At 42.9% G+C, this 25225-nt stretch overlaps 2 protein-coding genes across 10 annotated transcripts; one reads left to right on the plus strand and one right to left on the minus strand.

Annotated features, from left to right (window-relative positions):
• The first annotated feature begins 449 nt into the window (after positions 1-449).
• pigc (phosphatidylinositol glycan anchor biosynthesis, class C) lies at positions 450-2538 on the plus strand. Of its 2 annotated transcripts, none has more exons than XM_037116148.1 (3): positions 450-562; positions 1013-1245; positions 1359-2538. In XM_037116148.1, exons 2-3 carry the CDS (start codon positions 1018-1020, stop codon positions 2013-2015), a joined length of 885 nt encoding a protein of 294 aa, XP_036972043.1. In that variant the 5' UTR covers positions 450-562; positions 1013-1017; the 3' UTR covers positions 2016-2538. The 2 variants fall into 2 exon arrangements, with proteins under 2 accessions (XP_036972043.1, XP_036972044.1); XM_037116149.1 differs by lacking the exon at positions 450-562 and adding an exon at positions 598-901.
• Positions 2539-4422: 1884 nt separating this feature from the next.
• Positions 4423-25170, minus strand: dnm3a (dynamin 3a). 8 transcript variants are annotated; one of them, XM_037114055.1, is made up of 22 exons: positions 24808-25170; positions 24417-24635; positions 21919-21992; positions 21009-21158; positions 20693-20896; positions 20375-20473; positions 19654-19814; positions 19424-19566; positions 19184-19319; positions 19004-19071; positions 18747-18885; positions 18566-18652; positions 18396-18466; positions 18242-18302; positions 17361-17387; positions 16581-16694; positions 11877-11986; positions 8165-8276; positions 7377-7538; positions 6145-6368; positions 5918-6067; positions 4423-4827 (listed from the first exon to the last, which is right to left on the minus strand). In XM_037114055.1, exons 2-22 carry the CDS (start codon positions 24575-24577, stop codon positions 4794-4796), a joined length of 2487 nt encoding a protein of 828 aa, XP_036969950.1. In that variant the 5' UTR covers positions 24578-24635; positions 24808-25170; the 3' UTR covers positions 4423-4793. The 8 variants fall into 8 exon arrangements, 6 of the variants coding, with proteins under 6 accessions (XP_036969950.1, XP_036969951.1, XP_036969949.1 ...); XM_037114056.1 differs by having other exon boundaries at positions 24417-24661; XR_005077642.1 differs by having other exon boundaries at positions 5918-6062; positions 24417-25170.
• Positions 25171-25225: the final 55 nt, after the last annotated feature.

Below are 25225 nucleotides of genomic sequence, written 5' to 3' on the forward strand. Positions count from 1 at the left end.
TTGGATGATTCATTCCTTCTGGGAACACTGTCGGATGTGATCCGTGGTTGAGAGAAAAAAAAACGTGCATGTGCATTGTGAAAGAGATTCAAGCTCTGAAATGTGTAGATGTCCACTGAGGTTTCTGATCACGATGGTTGGTGTGTGCGGTTCCTTTGACAGCTTGCTGGAGCTGACAGGTTCAGTGGCTGCCCTGGTTGTCACATTGAAGACAGAGAGCTGACACACTGCTGTTTGACAGAATACAGATGAGGTTATTGGTGAATATCTCTGTCATGGTACATGTTTTTAAAAGTGACAAAAAACACTTAAGGATTTATGTTGAAATGGTTTGGTCTGTTTGTTGGCAGGGAAGGAGTTGAGTAATTTCACCACTGATACCTATCTAGAAAAAAAAAAAGCTATTAGTATAACTTTTGCCCTTTACAGACATTTGGTTAACCTGCTTTTTCCAGACTCCAACAGCAGAGGGCGCTGTGAGCTCTGATTAAAAGGCTTCACTTCCGGGATGAGGACATGAAGGTTTTATAGCATCGCTGCTGAAAACAAAATCCCACCTCAGGTAGGGGAAATAACTTCTTTTTTTTTCAATAATTGTGGACAATGTTTGGCAAGTTATCAAGCTATCATTGTTGACAGACAAACGTATGAATATGGTTTGTCTGACTTTTGGATCGTGTCAAAGCCGGAAGTGCCGGTAGTTTCATGCTAGCAGCACAGTGAACACTGCTTACATCTGTAGCTAATGTTCAAAACCCTGTTCAGAAAAGATTCAGTCCCCTGACAGCGAACACAACACAACACTACAAGTATGCTATGATTAAAGACCGCATCTCTACACAGTCAGAGATGTTGGAAGTCCAGAGGCGCTGGTCAACTAGCCTGTAAAAGTCCTTGTTTGGTAAAATAATGCTTACTCTTGAGTTTCACCCGTAATCTTGGATGATAACAGTGGATGAGTAAAGCTCTTGTTCACAACTGTGACGGTATTTGTTTGCATGTCTGTGGTCAGGGGTGATGGGGCCAGACGGTGCTCCAGGTCCAGCTGTGCCCTGGCGGAAGGTGCTGTGGGAGCGACAACCTTTCCCTGATAATTACGTGGACCAGCGGTTCCTGGAGGAGCTGCGGAGGAATGAGGGCATCCATCAGTACCGCTACTGGGCTGTGGTGAAAGAAGCAGGCTTTGTGGGACAGCAACTGTCATGCGTGGCCATTTTTATCACCCTCTGGCTCTACATGGAGCAGGTAAAGCTTGAGAGGATCTGTGGTCCTCGCTGATTCACTAACCCTGTGCATTTCCTGTATAGAACAATGTGCATTAAGTGCTTAATCGATCCACTCCTCTGTCCTCCTCGCAGGGTCTCCTGTCCCCTGAGAAGCTGCTGTGGACCAGCCTTGTCTGCGCCCTGCTTGGTTATGGACTGCACCAAGCTTTGACATCTCAAATGGAGTCCGGCTGTGAGCTCCGGACCCGCCTGGCCGACTTACAGAGTGCCACTATCTTTCTCTCCTTCACATTTGGCTTCTCGCCAGTTCTAAAGACACTAACAGAGTCTGTGAGCACTGACACGGTGTATGCCATGTCTGCTGTGATGCTGCTGGCCCACCTGGTGTCGTTCCCTTACGCTCACCCCTCTCCCCCCGGCAGCCTGTCCCTAAACGCAGCCCTGTTTGCCTCAGTGTGTCTGGCCTCAAGGTTACCTGGCGCTCTGCACACCTTTGCCATGCTTAGCTGTGCCCTGCTGGTGTTTGCCATGTGGCCCTGTCTGCTGCAAAGGTTGAGGGAAACCGCCCCGAGTCAGTTCACTGGCTTGTGTGTGGGAGTGTGTGTTGGAGGGGTGGGAGGTCTGGGGTCGCAGTCGCCAGGGGGAGCTGTGCTCTTGGCCCTGGCATTAGGGAGCGTTACGCTGCTCTGCCCTCTGCTGCTGGTCATGCTTCAGAGGCACAAGGACAACATCCAAGGACCCTGGGATGAGGCTGAGATTCATGAGGACATCAACCACTTCCTTCACTAATGGACTAAGCCAAGAGGATTGCAATGCAATGACTTCAGTTACATTTAAGCTTTTGGACAACTGATAATTTAAAACTACTGTATTAATTGTCAGTCTGCAGTATTAACTCGGTGCTGTACAGCTAAACTTATAAATGTTAATATTCAATCAGTCATCCACATCTGTTTGAACAGCCATGACAACATTCTCTTGTGGAGAATACGAAGATGTTTTAAATGATCAAGCTGCTACTGTCTGACAAGCGTTGACCTCAGACTTTGTTCGGAGGGTATCAACTCATGTGCAGCAGTCTGATGCTATGCACCAATTTAAAACCCATGATGTTTTAATAATCTGCGGGAGATGCTCCATGTTTTATGGTTGGGTTGAGTATGTTGATGTTGAGCGTGAATGGATTGATATATAGTGTTAAGCACAGTGGCTTGAAACTAATCATTGTACAAATTAAGATTTTAAAGGATTTTTAAAACTTCTTTTCCGGTGAATGTTATTTAATAAAATACTTGACTTTACCTGAACTGCAGTGAATGTGTAATACAACTCAATTTTGTTCCCGATGATTCTGATTTAATCTTAATTTCAGACTTCCAAATTTGTCATTGATCAACACATTTTTAAACTGAGTTTTGTATTGAGGGGAAGTTTGCTAGTCAGCGATGACAATAACGAGAGTTTGACATTTTATTACATTTGTTATTAATCTGACTGCTTCTTTCTAATAATGTGGTATTACACCGTTAAATCTGGGGGTCCAGTACAACGAGCTCCTGATCATCGGCTAGGGGGCTGCTCCGGGGGGCTTGAGGTTGCTGCTCTCTTGGGGCTGTCTGCCATGTTACATTCCAGGCCACACCCTAATCCGTGACATCACGTTGGCGGGACCAGTTGATGAGAAACACCTGTTATAGTCATGCTGCTTTAAAACTTTCAGCCCATAGAGAGCAGCACTGCAGCAGCTTTCTGGCCACTCACATGGAACGTAAGTAGTTATTTAACAGCATAGGTGAACTCTGTGACACCCACTTCATGTTTGTTCTTGTTTAGATACAGTAAAAATAATAACACGTCAGCACACCAGGCTGTTTTGCTCCTGGCTCTCAAAAACACAACAGAAAGGCTGTTAACACTTGTTCTGTTGGACCTTTCAATTATACCAGTTGTCCAACTTATACAATGACTATTGAACAAGGAAGTCAGGGGGCGGAAACAGATGCTGTTCGCCTTCAAAGTAAGAGATGTGCGTTTTTAAACCTATTTGCTGCAGCAGTCAAAGTAAATAAACAAATAGCCTAAATAATGAACACATCACTGTTATATGTTTATATTTCTAACAGGGCCAGGATTTTAGGAATACTGACGTCATGCCCCCCAACCTCCAACCATCCATTGAGAAAGTTTTGAGACTGCAGTATGAATGTTTGCATTTCTCGGCATTCTGGAAATAATATTAGTGCCATCAAATAGATGAAAATTGAGCAGAATTCCAACAGAGGGAGAAGAAGACAAGTAACAAATATGGCCAATTTTTAAACATATTCCTTTGCTAAAAATACTTAATGACTGCTTTTATTTTATTGGTGAGGCTAATGCTTTTGTACGTACACTATAAGGGTAACTGCACCAAATGTATACATTAAATTGTGCTTACAGGTTTTTGGTAGTACTACTGCATACGTGAAATCCTTCTATTGTCAAAATCTATACAGCAAAACTAAAGATATCAGCTTTCTTACTCCACTCATTCCTCTTAATTTTCAAAAGCTGGTGACTACATTGCCCATGATGCAACTTACCCACCAGGTGACATCACTGGAGGAGATTTATCAGATTACGTGCAGCTTCCTCTGGATCCACCAAAGGCTTTTACTTCTTTTTCACATATAGTACTCCCCAAGACCTGTAAACAGACTTAATGTGAAAGATAAACAGAGTTACCCTTTAACTAAAAACTGGAATGCCTGCTTGTAACATTTCTACAACACATATGATCTGAGTACTTCTTCCACCTCTGAAGCCAAAACACTTCCATTGTTGTGTTTTTGGACCCTCAATAAAAAAATATTTTTGGTTTCTACATTAGGATGAGAGATAACATTTGATACTCCTTCTTAAACATTAATATCAGCTAAATTCTTTTGTTGGTAAATAGTATTCAAGAGAGACGTAACTGGAATTGAATCAACATTTTGCTGGAGACCTCTAAAAAACACCTGTATGTCCCCCTTATATGTCCTTGGAGCTCATTTAGAAAACCGCTAACATGCACCACTATTTGCTATATTATTCTATTTTAGCTAAGTTTAAATGGTATGGAGAAAATCAGTAATACATTAATTCATAGGAGACATACCAGAGCAATACATATTTATTTCATCTCAAACCTTAAAATAAAGAGACTACATGAGGCTACATGTTCAAAAATAAAATACCTGTTTATTCAGAAACAGTAAAAATAGTGCATGTGTATTCTCTTTTTGCAGTAATACTTCTGAATTGATATTTTTTATTTACACAAAGTTCAGGCACTTGAGAAAAGTCAGAAGACGGTCGAGCACATTCCAGCCTTTATAGCCAATGATATTATGTACAAAACAGGCTCAAGCCTCAGTGAATTTTGCAGACAGCAGCTCCCAGAGGAGACGGAGCGAAGCCCAGCATAGTGCTTCAGCTGGATTACACATCACACAGGTCAACGGGTGTCTCTGGGTAGCAGTCCGCTGCAGCTGGATGGATCACGGGGGTGGATGGGTAATGGAGTTCTGAACAGAAAGTGTTCGGTTATTTCACATTTGGGATGGCTGGAGGTTGCCTCCTGCAAAGATCAGATTAAAGTTATTACTACAAGAATCAATATGATAGGACAACATTAACAGAACATCCACAGAAAATTAAATGAAAGATATAAAGACTTTTACGTCTCTATTACATGGAGAATGTATGGTTTTATATGGTCTTTAAAAGAAGAGAGAAAGGCTTTGTGAATAAGGGTGGGACATAATGGTTGTTAGAGATTACAACAGTTTAGGTAAAACAGCAGTTGGTTACAGAAATGAAATCTGTTATGAAATATTGGAGAGATGCGCAATTTAACCAGGAGCTAATCCAAATTCATTCTGCCAGATTTCCATATATATATTTTCCACATCTTTATTTCTAAAGTTTAAGACTAAATTTGCCATAATGCCACACAATCCATAATCTGCAACATTAACAGGCTTTACAATGAACAACATAAAAATGTGGGAGAAAAGGTAGATTTATAGAATTACCCTCCTGCCCCATGTATATCTATAGGGGAGAGGCAGAGTGAGAAAAGAAAAAAGACACACGGCTGGATGGAAAGATTCAGGAAAGAAGGAGACTGTATGCGGGAAAGAACCTAAAGAACCATTGGAGAGCACAGAGGAAATGAGGCAGAGAGAAAAAGGAGAGACAGGCCAAGAGCAGGGGAGGAACCAGTGAAAGAGGAGAAATGTACAAGTAAAAGAAGAAGGGGGAAAAGGGAAAATAACGGTTATTGCATGAGGGAAACTGGGGAAGGCAATAAAACAAATGCATGCTAGGAGAGAGAGAGAAAAGGGGGGATGAAGGACAGAGGGAAAGATGAAAACTTGACAAAGCGCTCAGCCTGTTGTCTCTGGCTCCAGTAGAAAGCAGCACAGAGAGAAGTCCTGTCTGCAGAGGCTGATGGGAAAGAGAATATGAGAAACACATTTTTCCAGCAGACCCCCACCCAGCTCAAATAACAACTCCCTCTGTCCCGGTGCCTCTGTAGCGCAAGGTTTGATTGTGTGTATGCTGCTGTGTGTGTACACGCATAAATGCCAGTGCGTGTTTGAGTGACTGACTGGAGGTCATCATAATATAACAGGTCAGCTGTAATTGTGTAGTTTTTGAGTCACCTTGGCACACTAGGTGGAGGGCGGTTGGGCTGGCCCGTGAGGTGCTGAAGGCCATCAGTGCTTGTGGAGTGAGTGGGTCCAATGTGAGCGGGCACCCGAGGAGCAGATGGAGCCTGGCCACGAACCACTGGCTTGCCACTGGTCGCTAGACTGGGTGGAGAGGAGGTCATTAAGAGACAGGCACACTATTGTCTACTGCATGTATCAAAGCACCTGCTCGTCTGTACCTGGAGGGCTGTATCCAGGAGGAGTCCACAGGTGGAGGCATAGGGGTGGTGCAGGTAGAGGTGGAGATCTTTCCAACGACAGCGAGCGCCTCCTTCAGGGCAGCGTGCTTGCGGAGCACTTCCTCTCGGTACTTCTGCTGCTCTGGTGACTCATCCATCAGCGCTGAGCATTCTCCCAGAGCGTAGAGCTGAGCCAGGAGCTCCGAGCTAATGAACTCCTTCACCTACAGAGAGGGATTATAAACAGCTGTGACGAGTCAAAATGTTAAACTTTGTAAAGTGATACTACACTCTGATTTGGGATTATGAATCTAAATTGTTAAAGGGGTGGTGAAAATAGTTTTTTCTATGGTATGTCGTTCTTTTTTCAAGTCATTGGAATATGCTCAAACAGGACTTCAAATGATGAATACTTGTGTGGCAGAGCAGGGACTATGGATTTGGCTGCGGTCTAAGTGAACTTTTGGCTGGAAAATTTAAAGAAAGAGGGTGGAAATTATTACAAAGTTAAAGACCACATATGTATTCAGCCACACAAAAATGTCTCTGATGTGAGTCTGAAATAGTTTTTGCAGGAATAAAAGAATAGTGACCACATTAAAATGCTCAAAATGGCACCTGTTTCTTCTCCCTCATTAAAAGCTACAGAATATACAAATATGCAAATATATAAAATTATCAACAGAATGTGAGAAAATACTGTTGTTAGCATGCTAACCAGTTAGCAGGCCTGAATACTTTTTTCCCAGTGCTGCCAAGGTGATAACTCACCCCAGTACTTCAGCTAGCTGCATGGCTAACTGAGGTAACAATAGCAACAGTCAAGACATATAAACAGAACACGGTTAGCAGTAGTTAATCTGGTGATATACTGCCCCTTTTTGTTTGGAGGATATATTTAACAGATGGCTGATTCTTGCATATTGCACTTTTAACTTCTAGAAACGAGATGTCTCTTACTTCACTGTACAGTCCATTCTCAGTGTCTGTGCACTGGAGGCTTGAAGTCCCTACATCATACTTGTGTATGCTGGAATGTTGGACCAAGATTGGCGTCCAAGCTATCTGTGACCTCACAAATCATGCTTTTAGGCAGATTAAAATCAGTGAATGGTTCTAGTGTCAAACTCTGAACTTAAATCTTTCTCAAAGGGAAGCTCAGAGATGCAACTGTACAAACAAGATTATAACAGTTTTCTGACTGTAGGGGGAGTCTGGTCTGTATAGCTTACACTGTTGATCATGAGGTGCATAATGGTCTTTGGCATTAAGTCCTTGATGGTCTTATAGATGATGCTCATGTAGGAGTCAACCAGGCTACGAATGGTTTCCACCTGGCGCTCGAGCTGGGGGTCTGTGAAGTTTTCAGGGGCTCCATTTCCCTGCTCATCCACCTATGGGACAGAAAAACAAGATGGAGTTGAGAGAAACTACTCAGATTGTCCTTGTATTTTTAACCGGGGCCGCCATGTGCTGCGGGGACTTCTGGGGTAACACAGCTGGTAATTTCATGCTAATACAGATGTACGAGGCCATAGAGATCAGTCTTATATCCATTACAATATCTTGTCATCTACTCTATGCCTGTGAAGTATAGAGTCACTGCAATAGGAGCAGGGAGAGCAGAACAGAGGGAACACAAAAGAGGGAGGTGAGGAGGAGTGGGCAGAAGAAAAAGGGGGAGTGGGTGAGGGACGAGGAACTGCTGATTAGAAACAGACTAGAACACACGCACACATGCACACATATTGGAGTGACATCATGAGCCAAGAATTCTGTACTAAAGAGCCAACAACAGAGCGCAATGGAAGGGGTGGGGGGACTTGCTTTTTTCGTTTTTTTGGCAGGGGGAGAAATGGGGGAACATGGAGAGAAGGGCAAGGGGTTACGGCCAGGGTTTGAGGTTAGCAAACGCTCCGAGTGCCTACAACGCAAAGGTAAGGCGCAGACAGGTGCAGCTTCCAGAGGCGGAGGTCACGGCTGGGTTTAATTAGTTAGAATTAGGGGTCAGAGTACTAACGGTGACTTTCTCAGGGTAGACTCCGGCCTGCAGCAGAGACGCCTTCCAGCTGTCCAACTCCTCTTGAGAGTTACAGGCCAACTCCAGGCTTTTGTAGTCCTTATACACGTTCCTGCAAATTCAGTGCAATAGTGTTAGACTTCTGCAAAAACTACGCTTCCCAGCCAATAATAACAATCATCCACAAAACATGGTAGCAACCACATAACCATGCATACCTTAAACAAATACACCAAATTGAGGGGGGGCTGACTGTTTGGTAAACTTACTTAAGGCATTAGAAAATACAGTATAAAACAGGGGAGCACAGTGCTGAATGATTAAATTTGACATGCAATATCCAGAATAAGAACCCCGACCTTTTAGTAATGACATGTTATTACTGGTTTCACAGTGTTAGAGATGTAGCCAGAGTTTTAGTCACAATGCGTGGGATAATTTCAGCTGAGCAATTGATGTTTTCGGTCATTTTTAGCTTTACGCTGTCTCCTCACTCTCACCACGTTCACTTCCAGAGGAAACAAAACAAGTCTTGCTCCACGTCTTGTGGGAGGAGAGGAAATTGATCCCTAGTATTACCAAAAAAAGTGTCCCCTGCAAATTTTTTGAGACTCAGACATACGCTGTATGTCTCACACAGTTTTATCTAACACTTACCTTGAGAGCTGTTACTCTTGAGCCGATGCCGATCACCTCTTATCAGTTAGTTCGTTAACACCACATGGATAATTTCTTAATACCCTTTTTACACTTGCCCCTTGACAGAGTTTGTGTACAAGCCAAACATTACTAGAACAAGGTGTAACACGTGAATTAAATGCATTCCTTGCACAAGAAGCTATAGTCTCTGATTCAGTTTTATTTCTATATATATAATTGTATCCACCAGACAGACAAAAGTCACCTGAGCACACATCTATTGATAACTGAGAAAACTTCTCTCCAGATACTTCAGAACTTCTCTGCATGATGCTATGAATGGATTGTAAAATTAAAATGCAAAAAAATGTCTTTATACATAATAGAGCTGTCACAACATTAGATTTTCACTCAACAAGTCATGTGGCCTAATGAATTAACGATATTCTCCCAATATCTACAGAAAATATGAAATAAAAGAATGCTCAGTCAACTTAATCTTTAAGAACATTTACACTTAATGACATTTTCACTTTTATAGTGATATGAAACCACAGTTAAGATGCATTACCACCACCCACTGTGACGAAGCGAGAACATAAAGGAAAAAAAATGATTTAAGTGGCAATGTCTTATTTAAACAATATTATCATAATGTCAATATTTCATTATCAATATCATTATCATTGTGAATATCTGTACAGTGCTACAGCCCTGATATAAATCAAACACACGTTTTATGTTGGATGAGTTAGTGCCAGATTTTTAAAAAAGGCTATAAAATAGAAGATACAAGACTCCTTGAAACTTTGTGGGGAAGAGTTACCAAATTTCAAAACATGTGTAAGACAAAATTATTGAAAGTAAAATTATCACAGCCTAATTTTAATTTACAAAACAGGTCACTGAACACATACCAACACATTTGTGATCATCTTAATATCTGAAAATCTATCTAATATCTAATCTAATATATTGGTTGAAAATCTGATAGAAAGCTGGATCTGATTTTTTTTTTTACCATTGAACATGTTAACGCAGCAAATCAGCTCATTTTAAACATGTGTTATCTGATGTAAGGTATGTGGATATAAGCCACCTACGTAAGTAGTGAGCTGGCTGACCTTTGTCCCATTCCTGCATCTTGTGTAAGTGACTTGACACACGGGGAACACAAGTCATTGGGTTTTGTGTAAAAGGGCCCCATGAGTCAGCCCCACGTTGAGAACCACAGATTGCTCACAGGTGCTTGATGAATGAAAGGGTAGAACAGGCTTTGGTACTATCCTTAAAGGGCAGAAACACACACTAGCACTTGCTACTAAGCAGATCCACACATACAGACACGCAGCGAAATAAAACAGTCTCATTTATTTCTCCCTAACTGCTGCGCTTGACATGACCTCCCTGCAACTCATCCCCTTATCTCCATCATCTATTTTCTCCATGTTATTCATTCCCCAACTCCTCTTTCCCCTCCATCATTCCTCTCACTTCCCTCTTCACACCAGCATATCTCTGTGCTGTGGCTGTGGAGGCAGCGCTGCAAAGTAAGAATCAAGCAAAGGATCTGGAGCAGGCTGTGAACCATCTGTTAAACATTTTTCCTTAATCACTCGCTTGTTTCTTTCCTCCTTTTGTTGTTCCCTTCTCACATTCAGAGCACATAGCAATTAACCCCAAATATGTGAAACCTTTGTGCGTGTAAGAATGAGAGAGACAACAGAAATGGAAAAAGAAAAAGGGGATAGAAAGATCAAGAAATAGGCTGTCAGGCTTGCGAGCTTATGGCTGGGCTAGGATGGGTGAGGCTAATAAGTCAGGGTGTGGTGGCTAACAGACAGGGAGCCAGGCCAAGGATGACAATACTAGAGTGCTATTACACTAGAATCAGGACACTAACACTGGTATCCACCAGCGAGTCCACAATAAAATTGCTCTTTTTGCTGATTTATCACTCACAGCGACGCCTTTTTCTCCTCGTCCCTTTTGCTACGCTCTCCTCAACTCGTGGGCAGTGAGTTTTTTTAACTCATCTTGAGGAATTTTCTGCGCAGAGCCTCGACTGCTTTAGATTTGAAGAGTTTCCTGAGGTTTTTGATTACTGTCAGACAGGGACAAAACCACTGCAATGTCTGCCACACACACACAGACAAACACACAGACACACAGACACACACACACACACACACACAGACACACATGCAAATACAGAAAGAGAAACAGAGAGAGTAAGGGTGCAGGAAAAGGGGGGGGGGGGCGCCATAGGACAGACTTTGACACATTCCTGGCCGATGGCTCTGATACTCTCTCTCTCTCCCACTTTCTTTCTCCTCTCAACCCTTCCAATTCTTCTTTCTCCCCCCTTTTTGTGGTGAGTCGAGCAATTCTTTCCAAACAAGAGCAGCCTCATCTCTGATCCAAGCTCTCTGGCTTTGATTAGCTGCTTAATGAGCCTGCCGTCGGTATGCTGTGGTCTATACAGACACACGCACACACACACTGGCAAACTCATGTACACACATGCACACACACACACGCGCGCGCGCGAGTGCAAATCCAGTTTGTGTGTCCGAATGCAGCATAGCACAGAATTATAAACAAAGCCCACATGCTCTGGTACAATCAGCCAGGCTTTGGGTCCGCTCCAGCTCCTAAACACTCTCTCTCTCCTTTTCTCTTATGCTCTCTCTTTGTCTCTCTGTCTTTCTCAATCTGTTTCACACACATAAACCCAGCAAACCCAAATCCAGCCCTGCCCTCAAAAGCCTGGCATATACTCAGAGGCAAAAAAAAAACCAACCCCTACAGTACCCACTGGATATCCTTTTAGTTCCGGTGGCAAAGTTGAACAGAGGAGGTCGAGGGAAGGGCAACACACCAGTCTGACATCTCCTCCCTTTCCTCCTCTGACTTGTCCACCCTTGCAAAATATCCCTAAAACTTAAACGAGCAGGTGACAAGAACAGAACTCCCTTTTCTGACTCATGAACACAAACACAAACACAGGCCTCAAACCAAACACACACACACACACACACACACACACACACACACACACACACACACAAACCTTAACTCTGTGTTGAAGATAGCAAAGACAAATTTGCTGGACATGAAGCCCCTCTCCACATCCCTGAGCTTTAAGTTGTCCAGGGGAAGCATGTACTTCTTCTCTTTCTCCTGGAAAAGACAGAATACGGAGAGATAAATTTTGACAGAGGTATGCGGAGTAAAATATGACATCACTGAGAGGCAACACAGGTGTTGATAGCAAAAAACAACAGAGGCTGAAGAAAGTTCACCTGGGGGCTTCAGCTAAAATAGTTGTATGTCTGGTAGTAAATATTTTTCAGCCGGTCCCTGGAGAAGAATAAGGGCCGAGAGACTTGAGATGTGGAACGTATCGGATGATGTGTTTGCCTGTCTCGCATTATAAATGCACTAACTAGCGAAAGAGGGGCAGTGGAAGGGGGGAGAGAGAAGGGGAAAGAGGTGCCATAAGTCTATAGTCTGTCATCACCGTGGGGACTTATGAATGACAGAGAACAGTTGGGAGGAGAGGAGCGGCCAGAGTGAGGAGAACCAGACAGTATGGAGGCAGGGTACAGAGGACTGAAGTAGGGAGGGAGGGACGGAATGAGAGAAGGAGTACAAAAAAAAAAGAGGGAGAGAGGCCGGGCTCACATGTGAAAGTCATTACTCAGACTCAAACTCTAACACAACATTTCTCCTAAAGTGAAGCCCTTCCCCCTCATCCCTCTTCCCCGGCCGGCTCCCTCTTTGTAACCTTTGGGAAGAGGGCTTCCAGAAAGGCTGGTAATAAAAACAGCCTTGGATGAGGTGAAGAGGCTACCATAGACATGCCTGCAAAGAGGATGTCCTTAAAAGCATGTGAGGATGCATTTGTGCGCGCCTGCAATTGATTCTGTGCACACATGTGGTATGGGAGTGAGTGAGCGTGCTGGAATTACATTTTGGTCTTCCCTTTCTCAGTGCTCCCCTGAACCCTACGACTCTCTTCCTTCGTTCCTCTTTCCTTTTTTCAAAAGGGGCCCACTTCCTGTAACAGAGGCCGAAAAAAAAAATGACAGAACGCGATTGGCGCCCATTCGGCAACATCTGGGATCGCTTTAGACAGAGGGGGAGGAGACTGGGGAGAGTATAGGGTGCTTGGATGGGGTAGAAATAGAAAGTAGAGATGAGGAAGAGAGGAAGAGGAGGGATAGAGGTGGATAGAGGGATAGAGGGAGGTGGATTTAGCTAGAGTAGAAGAGGAAGGATTGAGGAACACATAGAGAGCAGGAGAGAGTTTGCAGGAGAAGTGGGGAGAAACTACAGACCACTCCAAAGTTGATTCCCCATGGGTCCCATCAACCCATATATGGCTGCTAAGTTCCTCCCTAACTCTCTCTCTCCTTCTCTCACTCCCAGAATTTCCTTATGCCTTCCCCAAGTGAACAGGCAGATCCCTTGCTCAATGACTGAATGTGCCACGTCAAGACTGGATACTATGCCGGGAGGCAGCCCTGCGGACGCCCCAATTCGAGATACGCGAACATCTCCGGAGGAGGAACACACATAGGAGTGGACGTCCGATGTGTGTGAGAGACCCCTCGTCTTGAGACCCAGCACCGAGACAGGATAAGAAAGAATAACAGAGGAAATCTTTTGCCAACTCATCTCCGCCGCGGGCTGGACTGCTAGCAAACAACCAGTGGGAAAAGGCGAGGCCGAGGAGAAAGTGTGAGAAGAGTCCTGCTCCGTCATCCCAGTGTTCAGACTACCTGTTCAGGATCTTACTGGTGTACAGTAGTCTGCACATTGGTTAGACTGTGCAAGGAAGTGCTTCAGCAGCGTGACTCAGGACAACGTGAAAACCTGCATGTACTCTGCTATGAAGCCAGTCTTGGGTCTTATATTCTCTGATGTTGGTGCTGATGTCAAAATGCCTTTAAATGTGCATATAATATCATGAGCTTTTACCTCTGAGCTTTTTAATGCAGTCATTGATTCTAGATTAAGCATCACGACATCCATTTTGTCGCGCTTTGTTAATGGCGACTGATAAATACGTTAAAGTCAGAGCAGTTTAGTGCAGCACATCTGAGCAAAGAACAGCCATTACTTGTGACTGACTAATTATTTGAACTTCTTTTCCCCACATTCATTGTCGAGAAGCGCCAAAGTAATTTGTTTCTGAGTTTCTCTCATTGGGTAATCCAAGTTTCTGCATGTCAATCTGTGTGACAGTGTGTTAACTCCTGTGTTCACAGACATCATGGCTACCTTTTGTATATGCATGCGTGTGTGTCTGTGTGTGCATGTGTGTTACATTCCCAGTAATGTCAGGGTGGTCCTAAAGTATCATACATCAGAGCTGCTGTGTCTGAAGCTGTGTCTCCTCTTCCTATAGACTAATGGACCTGAGATTTGGAACAGGCCTCTCACGCGCGCACACACACACACACACACACACACACACACACACACACACACACACACACCTGCATGCACGCACACACACATGCAGCAAGCTTGTAGATTAAGTGTATAGGCATGAGCCATCTGTTTTTCTTCAGACTGCATGGTGGAGCCCTGGCAGTCGAGGGGCGAAGGAATGTATGTCTGCTCAGTGTGCTGTGGAGATTAAACTCTGAACTATTATTCTGAACTCTCAGTATGAGGTCAGTATGAGGCTACAACTGTTGTGACACACAGAAAGGCCTTAAAGACATTAAAAAGTTGGAGTGTATAGATGCAATCGCCACAAGGATGGAGAGAGAAGTTTGGAAAGGGTGGTGGTGTCGGGGGGGGGTGGGGGGGATTTGTACGAGAGACTGTGGAGGAGTTGAGAGGAGAAAGGGGGAGTCAAAAGGGGAGGTCTGCAGTGTAGAAACAGCCATGTGGGATTTCTCTGGGCAGATCTTGGAAGCTGGTGTTTGGACAAAGCTTCAGATTTTCCAGCCAGGAATGTGCACAGTCCCAGGGAGACTGCCAACCACAGAAAAGGGGGAGAGAGAGAAAGAGGGGGAGACAGACAGAGAGAGGGAGAGGAAGGAGGAGGAAAAGGCAACAGAGGTAAAGAAACAGACTTTTTTTTTTTTTAAAGGAGGGGGGGGGGCAGTGGTAGAAAAAAGAAATGTTTGTGGAGGTAGTGTGGGCGGGCAGAGTGAGAGCGGGAACTGTAAGAGAGAAGAAGCAGAAGCTTGGCTTGTGTGTGTGTGTGTGTGTGTGTGTGTGTGTGTGTGTGCGTGCTCATGTGTACACACAGATGCGTGTGGCAAGCCAGTAGATTTGATCTTCTGTGATAATATGGGTGACTGACGCTGCACTCAGGCCCTCCAAACACAGCTGATAAAGATCTAAGGGTGACTCGTCAAACCAAACCAAAGTTAAGTGAAAAGGTTTAGAGTTTCACATTAGCTTCAGTCATTGCAGTGAGACATACATGTCTCATCGTCTCGTCCACAGACAGCCAAACTTTTTTTGCTCTGATGTGGTCAACAGATATTTGTTTGTCTTAGTGTTATTTGTCACAGATGTGCTAAGTCTGTGTGAGCTGATTTGTAAACCTATAACACTGTGTGTACAATATGCATGCCTGGGGCTGTGTCTGGGAACACTGCGTTCAAGTGATCCAGTGTTTATCTGAAAAGTGGCTGTGTGTCTATCTGAGTAAGTGTATATTTTTCTCCACTATTTGCATGCCAGTTTGTTTACATCAGACTCCGCATGTGTACTGTATACTGTATATACAAGTCTGTCGCAGTGTGTGTGTTTGTGCATGCATGCATGTATGTGTGTGTGTGTGTGTGTGTGTGTGTGTGTGTCTTAGTTTGGCTTGGGGCAGCTCCAGCTGTGTCAGAGTGAGCCGCTCCAAAAATGCCTGAACTCCCAGAAGAGGAAGAAAAGGGGGAGTAAGGGGAAGAGCGAACGGAGAGCGGGACGAATGGGAAGGGGGGCGTCAGAGGAATGAATGGGGGAAACGGAGGGGCTCGGTTACAGATCCAGGTGGCAGGAGAGAGAAGCAAAGAAAACTGTTCGCTAGACAGAAAAACAAGGTTAAAGATGCTCTTTTAGATGTGCATTTTATGGCAACAATAAAGGACATGTCTGTTTAGTTTTATCCAAAATACGGCCTTCAAGCCATGTTAGTGCAGTTACCACAACAATAATTTAATTTTAAAAGCATCCTAGGATCCACTCCAATATGTCTGTCAAACAACAAGTCAATCTCATCTACAACCGCATGATCTACAGTCATCCAGATGTGATTGTGTTCAGTTGCCTCTCTCTATCAATATACAAATGTGATGTGTTCCCCTCCTCTGACATCACATCCTGTACTCTGCCCTTTCCTCTTCCTATGACATCAACTGTGACAGGATGAGACTGTTGTGGTGTGTCTGCCTGTCTACACTTGCTGTGCAGACCTTCTGCTCCTGTACAGCAGGCACAGACAGGCAGACAGATGGCAGCCCCACTGACATCAGAACAGACGGCCACAAGCTCTTCCACTTGCTGTGCTAAAACTGCAGGTGCTTTACTGGAACGGTGACAACAATATGAACAGATGATCTCTCAAATTTTCAATTAACGTGCTGTTTCAAGCTGAGGTGTGTGTTAATAAAATTTTGATGATTTATTGTCAGTGTACTGCTGTGTTTTGACTTCACAATTTTCTTATTTATAAAGTATCTACAATATTGCTCAAATTACATGACTTGGATTCATCAATTTGTTTCAAGCATGATTGTGAGTGTGAATGCCTCACCTCATCATCCTTGAACCAGGACAGGCTCTCGGCAGTGAGGATAAACCAGTATTCCTTGGCTCCACCCTTCATGAAGCCAATGTTACTGATGGTCAGCCAGCCCTTGCGTATGACCTGCACAACAGCCAAGGGTAAGGAAGTCAGATAGCAGAACTGACAGGACCATTGCAATGAAAATTAGACGACAAGGTGTGTGACATAGGTCACACAATGACGGTGGACCTTGCTGATAAAAATAAGAGTAAAGGTCACAAACAGTTGACATTGAAGGGAAAGATTTGAGAGAGAATAGAATAGACATTTATGAGATCAGCGGTAAGATTATGCAGCCACAGGGCTGTAAAGTGGTCAAAAAGAATAACAGATGCACAGGCAGACAAAGTAACAAACATGAGCAAACACATTTGACAAGAAAAACAGCATGGAAGACACCTAAAGACAGAAGTGTGATGAATTAGGGAACAGGAAGCAAAAGATGTATACATCCGGCAAACTTGGAAAATATTCATATCTGCAGCGTTTAAACTGCAGAAGGAAAAGATGATTAGGTTGAGACAGACAGAGAAACACACCACAATCTGCAACTGAGAGGAAAAAAGTGTTTAACATGAGAAGCGCATAAGTTGCAGTGATGAAAAACATGATTAACAGAGCAGTGAGCACGTTTGCTGCCATCAGTAGTGAGCCAACCCACAACCCTTAAATTTGAATCCTGCACAGAAATATTTCCAGCAGAGGCAGCAGTGAGTGAAAGGGCTTTGAGAGTGATCGGTCTCCTACTATTAGACTTGAGAGAGGGGCCACACCCTGGAGAGAAACAGGAGATAAGGGAGTAACATTAAAGTGGAGTTTATCTTTCACATTTTATTATGAGTTCAGATTATGTTTTTGATATTTCAGTAGAGCTCTAGTATCAAAATAACATACAAGATTATGTTAATGACTGACAACAAGCTGTGGTTAAAATGTACTGCTGCTCAACTAATGCCATCATCATACATCAATGTTCCTGATTATACCCAGTTGAACAGGGATCGTGCTTTTAATTAGCCTTGCTTTCAAATGTGTCACATTAATATTTTGTTTCACAGTAATCATATTATGCTGAGACAAACAAAAAAAACCATTTATTGCTGCTTGACAGCATTCCTGTAAAAAGCCAACATCAACTGTGGTTGGATGACTGATCATGAGAATCACAGAAATCCCCTATTTGTCTGCAGCTACGTCAGTTAATGCTAAATAATGAAAAACACATGGGACGATGACATCACTGAAAATTATAAAACACAAAATTTAAGTGGATGGAAATAAATGTAGTTCATAACCATGCACACTACATGCTGTGCTGCAGAAAAGCCACTGGATCAGTTTTGAGTGTTTAGACCTAGATATACCATCACATAAGATGAGCACATGGTCATGCACACATATATACATATACATACAGTATTGTTCTGCTTTAAAGATTATTCTGAATAAGAGGTAGGGTAAACAAGACGTGTGCTAAAGCAAAAGGGTCTTCGTGGAATGAAACTGTGGATAAAACTAAGTTATTTTAGTTGGTAGTTGACCCTTCTGGTGACACTTATGTAGATCAAAAGTGATTTGCACGCATCCTCTGAAGATGTATTCATTATGAATGAAGTTGAAAGTCTTACCTGGTTTCCTGCCATCCTTGCAACAATTTTCTTATTGATTTGGTTGAAGCCTTGCTGGGCGCTGGGGGAGAGAGAGAGAGAAAGATCTATTCAAACTGTTGGACTTGATAGAAATAAAATATACTTTACAGATTAAATGTTCTAGGTTACTCACTTAGTAAAGCCGATGAAATCCTCATGCTTGGTATTTATGTATGCGAGCTGTATGTCAATTAGCAACAAGATCTGAACAGAACAAAAGATATGACATTTAGAAACTTAACAAACCAGTAAATTTATCTTAATCTAATTCCTGAATGAAATGTCCAACTGTGTGTGAATGACCTGCTCCCTGCATTTACTCTCTTGCTGTTGTATTTCAGTGGTTACGATCCTCTCAGTCTCATCTTGCAGTTTGGGAAAGGAACTGAGCTACAAAGAGAAAACAGGCCAGATGTCAGATAGCTTTAAAAACCCTGAAACATACAGCTCATCCCACAAGTGCCTGACACACACATGCATATACCTTGCTGATACACTGGTGCACAGTGGTTATCAATTCTTGACTGACCATGTCAACAAATTTCATGCACGGCCCTTCTAGCCTTGAAATCTGTTTCTTCACTATGGTTTGAAAGGCCATGTCAGGAGTGAATAGACCTGTCCTAAAGGGAAGAAAACAAAAAAAGTTGGTTGCATTGCACATAAAATATCATATCAGGATGATGTAAACTATGTAAAAACATCTGACCCTTTGCATTTGCTCAGAACATTATACTTCACCTAACACCATGAATATTTCTGATGGCATAGTTGATTTCCCGCCGCAGCTTCCTCTCATCAGACTCAAGCTAAAGACAAACACAGCACACTGTCATACACATTCAATATTCATGGACCTACTTGGCAACAGGTGCTATCCATGCACATAATACAAAGAACCTTGTACACATAGAAATATACCTTGATCAGTTCATAGGGGAAGTGCGAATGGAAGATTCGGTTGATCTTAGCCCCTCCTGACAAATTGACAGTGTCTATTTTGTCGCCTGAGCCCTCAATGAGTTTCTCAAAGTCAGCAGCCAAGTGCTGAACTGACCTAGAGGACAGAAACACAGAGACCAGGAGAAACAGTAACCAATAAATAACTAGAAGAAAAATAAACGTGTATGCGCACACATTCAGAATGACTGACTGACTGACTGTAGCAGTGTCTTGGTCCTGCGTGCAGGGTCATCAGGACTGTACTGTTTGTACTCTTCAGCCTCTTTGTTCAAGGACAGAAGCTGGCTCTGCAGAAGACTGCGGAAAGCTGGCAAAGTATCCCTGATGTGGTTTGTCAGTTGCTGCAAACAAAAACGATCAGTAACAACACAGACACAATCTAACTGTAATAAATTTCCAATGCTTGAATTTGTATGTGCGTTTTTAACCTGGTTAAGTGTTCTTTGTAAATACGGGGTGCCCATGCTTTCAGCCATGTGTTTGTAGGCCGGATGGGACAGAAAGAACTTCTGCTCTGCGAGCAGTGCTGCCTTAATATCCTTTTTCCCATCAATGTCCTTCTGACTGCGGTTCACCACCCCTATGTAACCTGGGGAGGAAGAAGTGAGAGGGGAAATGAAGAGCACCGGATCACTGAAAGGAGGACAATGTGCAACAGGAGGAAGGAACAATCAAGGACTCTGATATACTGTAAGACAAATTCGACTTGCATTTTCTGACGTGTCCTTGGGAACTGTGCCCAGACCGCCTTTAAGGCTGTAGCATATGTGTAGGAAATGAATATGTTTGTGCAACAGCAAAGCCTGTGGTACAGAGCAGGCCAAATCCCCTATTTGGTGCAGTAATAGATGTAATAGCACCAGGCTCCATATCTAATGCTTCAGCTCTATGCTGCTACTACAACAGTTATTTCAGCGGGCTTCCATGGCTAATGCATTTGCACTGTAGGAGAAGCATGAAGGAGCCAGCACCTGGTGGTGCTTTACACAGTCTGTACACTGTCACAGGAGCTCCTTGCTTTGCCTTGTCCTTTGCCCCTCTCTCACACACTCTCTGTCTCTGTCTCTCTCTCTCTCACACACACACACACACACACACACACACACACACACACACACACACACACACACACAAAAACAAGCAGCACACCTCTGCGTAGGGGAAGCAACCTGTTCTCAAGTATTTCCCGGGCATTTGTTCCTTTATCCATTAGGTCAAGTTTAGTGATTACACCAATTGTGCGTTGGCCTGAAATGAAGATGAAAAAAAATTAAATGTTATACACTCCACAGATTTGCAAACCTGTGGAAATAAGAATAATATTGGGCAGCAACTTCAAAAGTTTGATGTAAATCTTTCCCTGCAATACTGTGATAATTAATCCAAATAAAAACACCAGGGTGTAGAGCCACATTTTTAGGACACAGTAAACTATATGACTATATGCACCACACACACGTGGCTCACCCTGTGGGTCAACATCTTTGGCCAGTTTGAGTGCATCAGAGTTGGCCAGGTCAGTGTTGGCTGGCGTGATTGCCAGGATGAGACAGTTTTCCTTACAGATGAACTGCATGATCATGTCTCGTATCTGGTACTCTATGTCAGCTGGCTGGTCGCCTACAGGCACCTTGGTGATACCAGGCAGGTCCACGAGAGTCAAGTTCAGCACTGAAAACACACAAATGCACATGCAGAAGTGCACAAAAAAATAAAGGTCATCCGTTTTACACCAGTTAATGGATATTCCATGTCAACCACACACAAATACACACTGTGTTACCGTGTGGTGAGTAAATCCTTAGGTGGATGGGGACCGACGAGATGCCTTTATTGGATCCTGTGAGCCTATTTGTCTCAGCCTCAATCTCCTTGCGGATGTCATCAAAGTCTGTGAACTTTTTCCCTTTACAGTGGAGAAATTCACCGTACTCTGGTAAAGAAAACACAAGTGAACAATGATGTGCACAATGATAGATACATAACTCGATCATAACTTTGGACTATCTTTGGAATGTCATGCCTGTCCAGTGCATCTAAATTTTAGCTGGCATATTTTGGCATACAACTGGTTCTATTGCAGTTTGCGCACACAATTTTGATGATTGGAACAATTGGACACCAAAATAAATCAGTGTGGAATCTGAAAAGTCAGTTCACAGCTAGAACAAAAAAATAGCAGGTTTTCCTTAACCTGAAGTGCAAACTGAAGTAGGTTTGTCATATTATACAGGTCGAAGTGCATTACGCAATGCCCTCCTTTGATGACAGTGATTCTGCTCACAACCAGTTGAACAGGCTGGTTCACTAAATAGCACCAAATTTCCGAGAATCCTGAACAGAACAGGTTACAGACACTGTGATTCATGCCACAAGACAGCAGGATACATAAATGCTGATAAATCAAGTTTATATTTGTAATTGTAATCTCCCAACAAATTTTAAAACATTTAAGATTACTCTGTATTTGGTGATTAAAATGCTATTCTCTAACCTTGCTTCTCTACACCAAAGCAAGAGGGCCAAAAATTACAGGACATGATCTGACCATAAAATTCCAATTACCACACTGTCCTACAAGCTGGGACATTTGAGAGATATCATGCTGCCATCTGGTGGCAGCTTTTAATTCACTTGTAAGAACGGCAGAATGCAGCTGGCTGGAGGGGTGAATATGAGTGTGTCTTACCTACCCGTGTTACCACTAAGCAGCTGGAGGATTATAGGTCTGCGAGTGACAATTCCTGAACCCCTTGGAAGGAAGTCTCTGTTGGAGAAGGAAGACTGAATTGGAGGCGGATATACCCACACCCACTCAAACACACACACACACACATACACAATAACTACCATTGCATGATGTCAATGGAAACTTTTTTTAGTCTAAAAAAGTTATTTACTGTACATGACTTTACTGTCTGTGCACAGGTAAGGCAATTAAACATAACTTTCAAATAATGCCCAGTAAAGGCATTACAGATATCTGCACAGTAGGTTTTTTTTAGTCATACTATCTTTAATATCAGGAAGTTCAACAGGAAGGCTGACAGAAGGAAATATTTACCATTTAGCTTTTAGTCTTTATATATAAAGATAATATTTTAAATATTTTATGTTAAAACTAAAAGCTAAATGTAGCGTTAGGTATAAAGAATCACAATGCACAGGGTAACAAAAAAATGATCCTCTTTCCTATTATAATCAGACTCAGGAAGTTTGTTTTATTGCATCCTGTCCCAGATCAAAAAGCTGGCACGGACTCCCACAAAGTGGATGTCATAACACAGTCACAGCTGAGACAAAGAACTGAGGTGTGTGAAGAAATATCCATTACACATTGAGGAAAGTGAGCATCAACAGTCTTCTATAGTTACTACACACATTCTGACCTACATGGCCATTCTGCCGAGGACAATACATTGGTCTCCTTTTGTTAACAGAACTCCTCTGTCTTATAAGAAACGTCTGAATTACTCACCAGCATTCTTTTCTGACAGGATGGAAATACTTAGTCTCATTGTCTCAAACTGAAACTTGTATCTAAACAGCACCTTAACCACTTCCTCGGTGGGCTGCTAAATGTTGAGGATGTTGAGGTTAGTGAAAGTGAGAAAAACATGTGAATTCAAATCTACAAATCAAAGTTTTGACTGAAGCTGACTGAGGGACTAGGAAGTTATGATTCATCTACACACACACAGCCCTTCACTGAGATAAGCTGCTGTACGGCTGCTGTCACACGGACACTGGCACCTCAGGCATCTACCACTTCAAACCAGCAGCACCTCCAGCGATATCTTAAGTGCTGGGTGGAGATGCACGTGGAGATGCTGTTATTGGTTAAAGTAGCTGCCTGAAGTCTTGTTTTCAATTCAGTGGAACACAGATCCTTGTGTATTGAGCCCGACCTAGCCCCCTGAATCACAGTTGCCATGGCTATATTCTTTATAAAATGAGGGGGGGGGAATCTGCTCACTCGGTATCAGATTTAGCTGAGGAGCTGGAGCTATGAAAATACCATCTGCACGCTAAAAGTATGTGGATGCTACAAATACCAGCATATTTCACATTCAGATTTTGAAAGATCCTCTCTTATTACAATACAGACATCAAGTATCACATTTTCATTGATAATAATTTATGGACTTTAAACTATGTTACTAGAGTCATCCAAGAGTTGTTTTTTTTTTATTATTTTGCACTCCATATATTTAGGGCAACTAATTAAAGGAATTTATAAGTTTAATGCATAGACTGGATATACACCGATAATAATAGACTTTACCTTCAGTCTTTATATCTTGTGGATGTTACTCTAACAACAAGGTTTTTAAGTGGTAACTAATGGCTTTACTAATGCTTTTAAGATGAGTCATAAGCCATTAATGAAAACAATATGGCGATTTCCATGTTTCCATACATTCGTCCTTTTTTTGTATGTAGTTCCTTGATCCAGCACTGTCTTTGGTGAGAGTGCTTTCAACATTTTAGCACCTTGATGCTGGAGTGAGCTACAGAGACAATTTAAACTTGATTACTTGACAGAGGTATGTATAAGAGCAGGATTTAAGACTATTTGAGAACTGAATGGACATGTTCTGTAACAAACACTCGTAATTTGTATGTTGCTGTAATATGCTCATTGTTTCAAATCAAGTTGCTTGTTTGTTTTAAATTGTTTCTTGTTCCTTTAAGCGCAACTTTTTGTGCTGCTGTCTTCTCCGGGACTTTCTTGTAAAAGAGATTCTGATTCTTAGTGGGAATAGTCCTGGTAAAATACAGGTAAGATAAATAAATACAAATAATCATTACTGTGGTTTGACATGTTAGTAATCCATTAATAAAAACTGAAGGGTCCTGCCTTTCTTATATCAGATCTGAAGTTACATACTTGTTTGTAGTTCATGGATTTTGCTCTAGGGCAGGTAAAAATCAAAAGGGGTTATTCACAACCAGGAAACCCCCATAAATTCTTCTTCTTATTGCCTTGAAGGTGATCTATAAAGCATAATTATATCACTCTTTAATATCACTAAAACCATTAGCAGAAATTAATAAACCCGGATAACCAGCACATCTAAATTGTAGGCACCTGCACTTACACCTTAACCAAGTGTACTTAAGAGGGATTGTGTAAACTGATAATGTCTCTGCTGAACAGTTCATTCAGAGTTTACTATGCGTGGCTTACCTGCCCACAAAGTTTTCCAGGACGGAGCTCTTGCCTGCGCTCTGTCCGCCCACCACGGCGATCTGCGGCAGGTGGAGGCTGCAGCTCTCCCCCACGCTGCTCAGGGCGTCTTGTAGCCGGTTGACCAGCGGGATTAGCTCCTCCATCCCGCGGTTGCCCATCGCAACGGAGCCGCCGGGCTACCGGTCCGGCTCCTTTAAATCCTGTCCGACTCCGGCTCTAGGCTCCGCCAGTCGATAGAGTAGCTACCATTACTAATAGTCACTTACAAGTATACTTTTTTCATTGCTGAAATTTACAAAACTTTTAAACTAACACTTTTTTTAAAAAAAAAGGACGGCGACAAACTTGTAAAGAAACCGTCAACTTCAGCAGCCGTTAGTTACGTTACCGTGAGTGCGTCCGGCGGTAGTTTCCAAGTTTGTACTCGCATTCAAATCTCCGCAAACAGCTCTTTATAGACATTATTGCCGTTTAAAAAGTCCAAAAAGTTCCCAGTGTGTCGTTTCGCGTCACCTCTGGACACTTTTAGTAAGCTAGCCAGCCGCTCGCTGCGTTGAGTTTGGTCCACAGAGGGGAGGAAAACATTCTACTGACAGCTAACGGAATCAAATCTCCTGCGCATGCGCCGCAAGCAGCAGCCGCAGCAGATAGACAAACTTCATAGCCAATAATGAAAGTACCCTGCCTTTATCAGGCACCGTGCAAGGGTTCACTCCTCCGGCCGACGGCTATTTAAAATCCCACACATCCAGTGAGGAGGGTAGGGCTCTGCTGCAGACCTATAAACACTGCAACTGGAACCACGC

Source organism: Acanthopagrus latus, chromosome 11 (assembly GCF_904848185.1).
Source record: "Acanthopagrus latus isolate v.2019 chromosome 11, fAcaLat1.1, whole genome shotgun sequence".
Classification (NCBI taxonomy): domain Eukaryota; kingdom Metazoa; phylum Chordata; class Actinopteri; order Spariformes; family Sparidae; genus Acanthopagrus; species Acanthopagrus latus.

Excerpts from the sequence above, each read along its gene's own strand:
- pigc (XM_037116148.1), top strand. The coding sequence starts at position 1,018 with ATGGGGCCAGACGGTGCTCCAGGTCCAGCTGTGCCCTGGCGGAAGGTG. Across the intron at positions 1,246-1,358 it reads TCTGGCTCTACATGGAGCAG|GGTCTCCTGTCCCCTGAGAA; the intron begins GTAAAGCTTGAG and ends TCCTCCTCGCAG.
- dnm3a (XM_037114055.1), bottom strand. The coding sequence starts at position 24,577 with ATGGGCAACCGCGGGATGGAGGAGCTAATCCCGCTGGTCAACCGGCTA. Across the intron at positions 20,897-21,008 it reads AAGGATTTACTCACCACACG|TGCTGAACTTGACTCTCGTG; the intron begins GTAACACAGTGT and ends GTGTGTTTTCAG. Across the intron at positions 19,567-19,653 it reads TACAAAGAACACTTAACCAG|CAACTGACAAACCACATCAG; the intron begins GTTAAAAACGCA and ends TTTTGTTTGCAG.